At 40.0% G+C, this 12,173-nt stretch overlaps 1 protein-coding gene across 1 annotated transcript in view; it reads right to left on the reverse strand.

Annotated features, from left to right (window-relative positions):
- LOC134446522 (E3 ubiquitin/ISG15 ligase TRIM25-like) overlaps window positions 1-12,173 on the reverse strand; it is an 87,743-nt gene that overhangs the window by 27,454 nt on the left and 48,116 nt on the right. The window contains exon 14 of the mRNA XM_063195886.1: window positions 897-1,045. Within this exon, the coding sequence (XP_063051956.1) occupies window positions 897-1,045 (149 nt within the window). The remainder of the gene's footprint in view (window positions 1-896; window positions 1,046-12,173) is intronic.

The raw sequence follows: 12,173 nt of genomic DNA on the forward strand, positions 1-12,173 counted from the left end.
ATAGCGAATATGTCACCATCTCTCATTGAACTCCATTGATTTTCATTGTGTTGCTTTCCATGATTACAATGACCCTAAACATACACCTAAGGCCAAAGTTGATTTTTTGGAGAGGTGAGAGAGATTCAGTGATTAAGTATGTTACCCAATCTGCGTATTTGAAGTGTTTTGAAGTGACTTATCTGCTCATTTTCACATTATGTTCGATAGGCGACAAAAGTTTTGTCTTGTGAAAATCTGCCCTGTCTGTGTTCAATAAAGGGTCAATCTTTCGTTGGTGCATGAAATTTATTTTTGTACATACATTTTCATTCGGGAGGGTTGTAGCTTTCATATGAGTGACTTCTGAAGCCAAGTGATTAATTGAAAGTCAGGTTATTAGCTGTTATTCCAAACAGATGGATAGGCGACAACTCTTTTGGAGGCGAGTGTATTGGACATATATGGACCTGGACCCCTTTTTACGTACCCACATTTAAATATAACATATTTCACAGCATCATTTCCATGAACACATTTCTGAAAAGGCCACAGACTTGGTAGGTTTTTACATATTTGTCTAGTGATGCAAACACATAGACACAGACATCCTGTCCAATTTCTGTGTGTGTGTGTGTGTGTGTGTGTGTGTGTGTGTGTGTGTGTCTGTGTGTGTGTCTGTGTGTGTGTCTGTGTGTGTGTCTGTGTGTGTCTGTGTGTGTGTGTGCGCGTGTGTGTGCGTGTGTGCGCGTGTGCGCGTGTGTCTGTCTGTGCTGAAAACTCACGCTGTATGCTCTCAATTATCTGAATGTTCTTCACAGCTTCAAGAAAAAAACAGCAAAAAAAGTCAAATGAGTCATGTTTCACTTTAAAACGATAATTGAATATGTCTATTATGGTTGTTATGTTTCTCCAACCTGCTGCAGATATCTTGACAATCTCCTCCTTGAAGACTGACTGTAATTTCTCCTCCAGCTCCATCTTCAGTGCAGACACAGATTTCTTCAGGGGCTCCAAGGAGAAGCTCTTGCTACAGGTCACGCTGGTTGAAACTGTGCTGTAAGGCCTCCCACTGATGGACACCACGTTCTGCACAGAGAAACACACAACAGGGTGAGGTAAACCTCCTGACAAAAATCGTTGAACGGCAAGACATCAATAGAGCTACTGCTGTGTTTATTCATCTTGAACAGTCTTAACAGTAATGCTGTCTACCTTCAGGATATGAATGGGATCCTGAGTCAGTGAGAGCATCATCTCAGCATTTGTCCTCTTCAGCTCAGCAATCTCCTGCTCCAGTCGCTTCAGGAGTCCTTCAGCTGGACTCACCTCATCCTTCTCCTGAGCTCTGATCAGCTCTGTCACCTCAGAGCACCTTCTCTCAATGGAGCGGATCAGCTCAGTAAACATCCTCTCACTCTCCTTCACTGCTGTCTGTGCACCAGACTGATAGGACACACACACACACACACACACACACACACACACACACACACACACACACACACACACACACACACGTGTTAATGTTTTAAACTGAGTCTAGTGAATCTAAACGGCTGTGAATGTGTGTCCCTGGAAACATTAAAACCATGCTTGTCATAACAGCTCCTTTGGTCAGTTCTCACCTTGAGAGTCTCCACAGCCTTCCTCAGCTCCTGCAGCTCCTTCTCCTTCAACTGGATTATTAGTGGAGCGGCTACAGGAAAAATCGTGCAAATTATGATACAAGCGTGAAATTCGGCAGGTATGTACTTAAGATCAATACAATCAAATCTACCCGATTTGCCACGTGAAATGGCGGCCATTTTCAAAGATGGCCGCCAAAAAAGAGCCCAGATATTGATTTATTGCATAGAATTGACATATAAAATTATGATACATGCATGATATTGAACATGTATGTGCTCAGGACCAACCCAATTAAATCTACCTGATTTGCCACTTAAAATGGTGGCCATTTTCCAAGATGGCCGCCAAAGAAGATCTCAGAAATTGATTTATTGCACAGAATTGACAAAGCAAATCATAATACAAGCATGACATTCAACATGTATGTGCTCAAGACCAATGAAATCAAATCCACCTGATTTGCCACTTTAAATGGCGGCCATTTTCCAAGATGGCCACCAAAAATACCTCAGTAATTGATGAATTGCATAGAATTGGCTTAGCAAATTATGATACAAGCATGAAATTCAACAAGCATGAGCTCAAGACCAATGTAATTAACGCTACCTGATTTGCCACTTGAAATTGCGGCCATTTTCCAAGATGGCCGCCAAGATCTCAGAAATTGATTTATTGCACACAATTGATCAATCAAATTACGATGTAGGCATGAAGTTCGACATAAATGTGCACAAGATCAATGTAATCAAATCCACCTGATTTGCCTCTTGAAATGGTGGCCATTTTTCAAGATGTCCGCCAAAAATACCGTAGATTACCATACCATAGATATTGAATTTTGCACACAGTTGACCAAGTAAGTTATTATACAAGTATGAAATGTTGTGTAAATGTGCTAACAAACAATACAATAAAATTTACCTGATTTACCACTTGAAATGGTAGCCATTTCACAATATGGGCTCCAAAAACATTGAATTTAGCGCGGAATCCAGCAAGAAAATTACGCTAAAAGCTTCTAATTTTGTTTGTTTGTGCTATAGAGCAATATAATCAAATCTTCCTGACTTGCTGGCCACTTGGAAATTTACGGTAATATGGCAGGAGGTGTTAGTGTATTTCAGGGGGCATTATCCTACACAGAGAAGAAATTGATAAAAGCACTATACACTATAGGGGGCTAGAATAGCTATGGCAGTGGTTCTCAACCTTTTGTGAACAAATGCCCCCTTGACCTCATAACAAGCCTCCCAACTCCCCCCCCTTATTATCAAATAATAGAATAGACTAATTCCCCCCATTGACAACTAAGGGTGAATCCCATTACACCCCTTAGCCCTACGCCGATCCCCTTTGCCTCCGTTTTGCGCGTCCACGTGTAAGCGTAGTGGCATCCCGATTCATGTTCAGACAGATGGGTAGGGGTTCGGCGAAGGGCTTTCATCCCCTCCGCGCGGAGATTTTCCAACACCTCACTCCATGGACGGAGGGCTTCGACAGATTTCCCTGAATGCATTGCGAGTACTACCTCCTCTCAGCTTTATCCTTCTCAACACCCCCCAGGACTCCCCAATACCCCCTGGGGGGCTGAGAAGCAGTAACCAATAGAAAATGAATTTTGAACACAAATGCCTAGATGCACTGTCTGTCATTGAATTCCTTCTAAAGTTAAACTGCACTGTCATTTGTACAACACTCATTTTGCACACTGTGAAGTTTGAACACCCCTATGCCTTCCCCTTGCCCCTCGTCCCTTCAAACCTTGAAACGCAACCCCTACGAATTCAGACAGCCCTTCAACAATCCTGGAATGACACCCATAGCATTCAAAAAACAGCCTCTCGATGGTTAAACCAACAATATTACTTGTAATCACTCGGACAACAATTTTAAAAAAGGACAACGGTGTTGCATGACCCTCGCAATTCCTTCACGACTTCCATGCATTAAGTAGACATTAATAGCAATTTTTTCATGCACGTTTCCTGGAGAAAATAACCCATTGAGACAATGTTTAACTTAGTACAATGCAACATTTATTACAACAGTAAAAACATAAATTATATAAAGTACTTATTTTTGCGTGCTTTTGTGGATGCCGACCTTTTTTAAAGACATTCACAATGCATTTGGGGGAAATAGGTCTTACCCCTCCGTTTGAAGTCTTCCTCTGGAAAATCTCTATTTGAAGGGGTAGAAAGCCCCTTACCCCTACCCCTCTGTCTTAACGTGAATTCGGACAGCCCTACGCCTATGAACGTGCAAAACGGAGGGTAAGGGGAAAGGCGTAGGGCTAAAGCCTGGTTTATGCTCAGAATCAAAGTTGTCTGTGCGATGATGCAGACAGCCACGCAGTTATTTTTTACCACCTCTGCCCTCACTTGGTGTGCACCTGAAAATGTGACTGCCCGCAGACAGCTACGCGGTTAACGGCAGCAAGAGCCGCTGTGATTGGTCCTCTCGACCAGGCTGCTCTGCGCTCGAGAACAAACAGCTACTTCCTTGTTCTAACCTTCACTGGGCTACGGACTATGAGATGTTCATTAAATAAGTTCCTCATGCTTTGTAGCTTCATTTATTTACACGAACCAAAGACAACACGTGCACTTGCAAGTTACGATGCTGAAGTTATATCGGGACAGTAAATAGTGTTTCCATAGTTCATTCTGCTTTGTGCGACCTGTTCTCGACAATGACCCACTTCCTTGTTCCAAACTACCGCGGTGGATAGTGCAATCAAAAAAAAAAAAGGTTGACGTTTATTGCATGTTTCATTTCCATTGTCGTTGAGTCTGTGTAGCTGTGTAGCTGCAAGGCAACAGACACGTATAGTTTACTCCTTGTATTGAAGGCAGTTTGAATCCTCTCACAGCGCAGACCAGATCGAGCAAAAATCAAAACGGTCTGCGTTGACCTCTGTGCGACAGGCGGCAAAGAGAGTATACACAGCCCTCAAGGGGGTGAAATGAGATTCAGCCATAGACTCCTAACCTCCTCAAAAAGACAGGCCCGTTCACACTTTGCTGGAAAGACTCAACTACATCATAACAGCATTGCTAAGACATTAAAGAGAGCCTTAAGTAACAGATAAAGACTTCAAGATAAAGATCTAGGGTCTTTGCAAAGGGGTTATAACTGTATACATGTCCATAAAACAGTATAAAGTATAAGTCCTCATAAGTTATTCCATTAGGCCATTGGGTAAAACTGCACTGATGAATAAACCAGTGTTGTTGTGTTCATGAATCTGGGATTCTATGTGATTGTTCACTTAGGCTGTTGTTTCTCATCAGGATGTAGCTATATTGATGCCTCAACAGCTTTCTTTACATTTTATTTATTTCGGATTTTTCTAGTAGCATCATCACGCACCACCCTCCCTCGGCATCAAGAACTGGCATTATTAGCTATTACCATGCTACCGCCACGTTAGAGCAACATCGCCACATTATGTAAGAGCAACATCGATAAAACCATAAATTAGCATATTATTACCACATTGTCATTGCATTATTAGCATGTCATTAGCAGTCATTTTTTGTTGGGGGGTGGGGGTCCATAACTGGCGTTATTGGAATGTTATCAACATATTATTAGTATGTTATAAGGGCTTATTTGACATTGGAGACACATCTGTATCGCCTCATCATCTGAATTAAGGATAATGAACAATTTGGACCACATTTGCAATTCTATACAACAGACGCCATCTTGGAAAATGGCCACCATTTCAAGTAGCAAATCAGGTGGATTTGATTGTATTGGTCTTGATCACATATATGCCAAATTTCATGTGTGTATCATAATTTGCTTGGTCAATTTGGTGAAATAAATCAATTTCTGAGGTCTATTTGGCGGCCATCTTGGAAAATGGCCGCCATTTTGAGTGGCAAATCAGGTGGATTTAATTTCATTGGTCTTGTGTACAAACATGTCGAATTTCATGCTTGTATCACAATTCGTTTGGTCATTTCTGTGAAAAAAATCAATTTCTGAGGTTTTCTTTGGCGGCCATCTTGGAAAATGGCCACCATTTCAAGTGGCAAATCAGGTAGATTTATTTATGCTGGTCTTGAGCACAAACATGTTGAATTTCATGCTTGTATCATAATTTTATATGTCAATTCTTTGCAATAAATCAACTTTTGGGGTATTTTTTGGCGGCCATCTTGGAAAATGGCCGCCATTTCAAGTGGCAAATCGGGTAGATTTGATTGTAAGGGTCTTTGGCACATACCTGCCAAATTTCATGCTTGTATCATAATTTGCACGATTCTTGCCATATTGGCCTTGTAGCTGCTCCACTAATCTGCTGGCATCTCCTCTGGCTCTGCCCCAACTCCTCCTGGGACACCAGAAATCAAACAATGTTGATTTTCAATCATCAGATGATCATATATGATGATCTACACGGGTATCATTGACTATGTGAGATTACATTGGTCTATAGGCCTATTAACTTTTTTTAAACAAATATTTAAAACAACATGTCATCAGCTCGGCTCTGACATAGCCTAGGCCTACAGCATTGGTGAAAAAACCAACAGGCAGAAGTCAAATTTTAATATTGACAAACATGAGCGTAAGTTCTCAGAGCCTGTAAATGACAAGCAATTTCTGACTAGTTGTAGCGGCTACACCGTGAAGTTGCTGTCAATGTTTGTCATAATAAGTGGTGCTGCTTCACTAAAACTGGGGCAAAGAAGACCTTCAATTGGCTACATGTTGTTGATTAACCCTTTAGCTACCAGAACTTTTTTTGAATAGGCCGGAATCCTACCAGGAATTCTAAGGAAAAATTGACATTTTGGTCATATTCTAAATAATGTCAAATAACTTGAAAAGAAATGAAAAGTGTCAATTACAAGTTACTTTCATATTAAAGTAGAGAAAACACACTTTCAAATGGTATATCATTTATGGATAATTAATTGTTCAGTATTCCCATAGAGTGCCTTTGATGTGGATTAAATGATAAAAATGTGATAAAATCCGATATTATCTAGGCCTATATATCTATATATCTATATATTTAGGCCTATCTATCTATCTATCGATCTCTCCATCTATCTATCTATCCTTCCGTCTATCCATCCATCCATCCAGGGTCAAAGTTGAACAATGATCATGTGACGACAACAAATGTCGTTCACCCAAAAGTCCTGTTTTCAAGCGGTTTCAAGCGGTATAACTGTGATGGACTACACTAGCTAATAATGTTTGAACTAAACCATGCCAAAGACGTGTAAGGATAACCGTAGAGGTGGCCGCGATAGCAGACAGGACATGAATGGAGCTCTAGGAAGTTTCCACTCGTGTCTTTTAAGCCATTGATGTGCGCAGCTATTCTGGACTTTACGGTCCCATTCACTTCCATTCATTTTTTTGGCGTTTTACATATTTCGGACCGTGCGGACGCCGCTGTACTCGTGCGAGGAAAACAACAATTAGTCCAGCAGTTAACTGTCAAAATAGCCCAGAATAGTTCACTTTGGTATGCAAGCATGAAAATTGGCACGGATGTTCATTAGAATGTACTCTATCAGCTCAGGGCGTTGGCCACGCAAAAATCCAAGATGGCCGCCATTTTTCAAGATGGCCACCTTCTCCACTTCTAAATAAGTCTAAGAATAGTTAAATTAGTGATGCAAGCATGTAATTTGGCAAAATTGTTCATTTGAATGTACTTTTTCAAAATATGGTGTTGGCCACGCAAAATCCAAGATGGCCACCATTTTTCAAGATGGCAACCCTCGCCACTCGCAAATAAGTCTAAGAATAGTTAAATTAGTGATGCAATCATGTAATTTGGCAGAAATGTGTCTTTGTATGCACTTTTTTAAAAAATGGTGTTGGATACACAAAATTCAAGATGGCTGCCATTTTTCAAGATGGCCACCCTTTATGATGCAGAGAGAGAGAGAGAGAGAGAGAGAGAGAGAGAGAGAGAGAGAGAGAGAGAGAGAGAGAGAGAGAGAGAGAGAGAGAGAGAGAGAGAGAGAGAGAGAGAGACAGCACTTTCGCTCATAAACCCCAAACAATTGGTGCCTTCTTGGCAGCCTCCAGAGCTGGTCTGTGAATGTGAGAATGAGTATGTGCTCCACAAAGGCAAAGTGCAGAAGGTATTACTAGTGGAGTCTGTAAAGGTTTTACCATTACGGAAGTGATAAAAGCACCAAACTTTGCATAGTGTGTCTTTAGGGTATTAAGCTGTAATTCTAGCCTAGGAGCCATCGGAAAAAAAAAAGATTCTACCATGTCATATACAATGTCATGTTGTGTAATGCATTACATTGTTAGTACATGACATTATACTTAGCTGACAATGTTAATATAGTCCCAAGCCCAGCAGAGATGAAGCAATGGCAGTTGTAGCCTGCTTGACAGATTGATGAAACTACAAAAATGTACATAGTGTGAAAGTATGTGTGATAGTGTGCATACTGTGCTTACATGCTTGGCAGCAAATGTAACATTGTGAACGATTTAAGAAGATTTTTGGTTTGAATTAAAATTTGTATTTCCCATACAGCATTAACAGATATTTTGTATTTGTTTGACAGAGGGTAAAGGACAGGATCTCTCCATATGTATGAAGAACCCATAAGATCACCTAATTCAACATTTTCACAAGTAGCATTGTGCACATAGTGAGTGCACTTCAGTCATCTTTAGAATGGTATTACAGATTACTCAATATAGGCCTACATGTAGGCCACAGTATGTCTTCAGTTCAAATTAAATGGAAATCATTTCTAAGTAGGTGTTGAGTAAGTACAGAGGTAAATTGTTTTTTTTTCAAGTCTTCACCTAGTACTTGTGTCACAAGTTGTATTACAGTTAGCTCAATAATCATTGAGTACTTCAATTGCTACTTCACAACTGACAGCTGATGGACAACATGTACCATAGGTCTTTGCCACCCTTACCCATAGGAGAAATATCTATATAAAACAACAGTTCTCATATGGTATATGCTATAAAAGTAAATCATTACTGGTACTCATTACTCATTTTCTTGATATGCAAGGCACACAAATAGTCTGGGAGGAAGGATAGTCTACCATAGATTGTGAGTGGTAATAGTAACACAACTCATTCCCACTACACCATTTTGCATCATATTGTACATGACCTCAGAAGGCTCCACATGTTTCAGTTCTACTATGTAGTTGTACAGTACAGTGCAGTGCAGTGCAGTACAGTACAGTACAGTACAGTACAGTACAGTACAGTAGCATACAGTACGGTGCAGAATAGTAAAGTACAGTACAGTACAGTACAGTCGCATGCAGTACGGTGCAGTACAGTACAATAGCATACAGTACGGTGCAGTACAGTTTGGTATATCACATTACAGTACAGTTCAGTACAGTACAGTACAGTACGGTGCAGTACAGTACAGTATGGTGTATCACAGTACAGTACAGTAGCATACAGTACGGTGCAGTAAAGTATATAACATTACAGTACAGTACAGTACAGTACAGTACAGTATAGCAGAGTACACTACACCACAGTACAGTAGAGTACAGTATCTTGATGACGTTTGGGCTAATTTGACAGGTGTATCCCTCCAAAGTCAATGGGATTTCCACATGTTGTTGTTTAAAGTTTTTGAAAGACTTTTTGAGTGTGTGAGAGAAGTAAGCCAGGCTGACATGTTTTAAACAAAGGACCACACCCACAAATAAAAAATAATGAGCAATCAATAAATCAAGTGGTTAGGTAGCCAACATATCATCTTTAAAGGCCAAAGTAGAACATACAACAGACATGTTACCATTTTGCATATGTCAATATACTGCATGTATGGTGTATTGTATATTGATTATTCATACTTTCCTAAGCATAGAGGCCCCCATCACTCCATGGTATACTAGGACTTGAGATATACATATCTGAACACAAACCATACATTTTAATTTGTAATGACCTTATAGAGGTAGATAATCCAAGCTGTCACTGACACTTGATATGCACATGTATTCACTTGATTGATATGAAAATTGAATATTTCAGTTGGGCTCCTAGGCTTAAATCATTGATCAAAAATTGATCATTGATCAGAAATTCTTTCTGGTGAACATTTGTGCCAAATTGCATGATTCTATCCCTAATTTAACTCTTCTTGGCCTTATTTACAAGTTGCGAGGTAGCCATCTTGAAAAATGGCAGCCATCTTGGATTTTGAGTGGCCAATGCTCTTTTGTGAAAGGGTGCATTCTAATGAACATTTGTGCCTAAGTGTATGATTGTGTCATTAATATAACTATTCTGAGCCTTATTTACAAGTGGAGAAGGTGGCCATCTTGAGAAATGGCGGCCATCTTGGATTTTGAGTGGCCAATGCTCTTTCGTGAAAGAGTGCATTCTAATGAGCATTTGTGCCTAATTGTATGATTGTATCATTAATTTAACTATTCTTAGCCTTATTTACAAGTGAACAGGGTGGCCATCTTGGCGGCCATCTTGGCGGCCATCTTGGATCTTGAGTGGCGAATGCTCTTTTGTGAAAGAGTGCATTCTAATGAACATTTGTGCCGAATTGTGTGATTGTATCATTAATTTAACTCTTCTTAGCCTTATTTACAAGTGAACAGGGTGGCCATCTTGAAAAATGGCCGCCATTTTGGATTTTTGCGTGGCCAACGCCCTTAGCTGAAAGAGTACATTCTAATGAACCTCTGTGCCAATTTCTATGCTTGCATACCAAAGTGAACTATTTTTGGTCTTATTTGCTCCGCTAAATTGTCTCGGGTGCTAAACATGGTCATGGAACGGCTTGCTTAACCAGAATGATGTGTGTTGTGTCATTTCGAAGATAATTAAAGAAAATCTTATTACAATGGGATTTGTCATAGGCATGGTTTTACATGTCTCTTATCTCTTTTCATGTTGACTGAGCTATCACCGTTACAAGTTTACAAGGTGCACAGCGCACATATGTATGCATACAAAAAGGAAGAATACATTTCACAGTGTAATTCTGCAAATAATTCACTTCAAAGTTAAGTGTTATTACATAGGCACCATGGTCATCAATATGTGTGTAAGAACAAGTGAAAAAACAAATCGGTCAGTTTGTCAAAGAGGAGATGGTAGATATGCGCACCATAGTACAAAGTATGCATCACACCATGCTTCTGAATGATATGAAGGAAAAATACTGACGGCACATAGCCTACGTCTCTTTCCTCAATAATGCACATATCACTCAAGCAACATTATCTTCATTAGCTAATGTGGCCACAGGGGGGCGATATTGTAGGGCACGCTGAGACATTCGGATTCAATTTAACTCACTATTAGGCTATATAACAAAGGCATTATAGGCTAGGCTACTACATATAGTCATTAATTGGCAAACAATTCATGTTGTTTCTATTGTAATGGGATTGCTACATTCAAGACGTTTCCAACGTCTTCCATCTCCTCTGTCTTTTCCATGTTTGTAGGTTAAGAATTAACAAACAAAATCTTAACATTGTACTGCATGTTTTAGATGGGCCCATGTACAAAGTACTTCAAGTCTGTCTGTAGGGCACATCAAGGGTCTGTGAGAAAAGGGTGCTTGCGCTGCTGACAATGTGTAAATGCTTCCATTACATCCTATATACCTACATATGATGGCTACAAGAATTTCTGCAATGTGTTGTGTTGTTTTGAAGAAAATTGAATAAAATCTTATTATAGTGGGATGTCATTTGCATGATTGGACAGGTTTCATATCTCTTAGCATGTTCACTGCGTCATCACCATTTCATCTTACAATGTGCAGAATGATCAGAACTTTCTGTAATTCTGAAAATAAGTAACTCTGAAGTTAACAGATCATACCACATATGTAATAAGTAGTGCAAATTGAGAATGATTAATTTCTCAAAGCAGACACTGTGGATGATATGTAGCATAATACACAGTATGTGTCGCTATATGCTCCTGAAAGATATGCTGAAGACATACTGAAGGCACAAATATTTATTTTCCCAATAAGCCTTATAATGTAGGCCTATATCAGGAGTGAGGTTACATACACGTGAGTAAAAGTTGAATGCTGAGTGGCCTTGAACCCACAACTTATGGTATGGACAGCATGACTTCATCCACTAAGCTACCACAGTTTCATAAGAAATGTTAAGACCAGAAAGATATGTCGTCGTTGTGCATTTTAACACAATAAATCATATAAAATATATTTTCCCTGCACCATTACCTCATTGTCTGAAGTATGATGAAGAAATGATTGTAGGCCTATATGATTTTTTAGTGCTGTGATAATGTGCACAACAAGAAGTTTTCTGGTCAAACAAATTTTACTGAAACTGTGGTAGCTTAGTGGATGGAGTCATGCCTACCATTCCACAGATTGTGGGTTAAAGGTAGCCTGGCTCTCGCGAGACCCCTAGTGCTTCGTGCATCTTCGTTACACTTCGTGAGCTCGCACAGGGGTCTGGTTCAGCCTTGTCGAGCCCGAAGTCCTCGAGTAGAAAATAAACGTGCCCCGACCATTGGATAATGTCAATGTCAATCATCGTGGAGTGAGGTGACGGGTATGACGT

This window comes from Engraulis encrasicolus, chromosome 3 (genome assembly GCF_034702125.1).
Source record: "Engraulis encrasicolus isolate BLACKSEA-1 chromosome 3, IST_EnEncr_1.0, whole genome shotgun sequence".
In the NCBI taxonomy this organism is placed as follows: domain Eukaryota; kingdom Metazoa; phylum Chordata; class Actinopteri; order Clupeiformes; family Engraulidae; genus Engraulis; species Engraulis encrasicolus.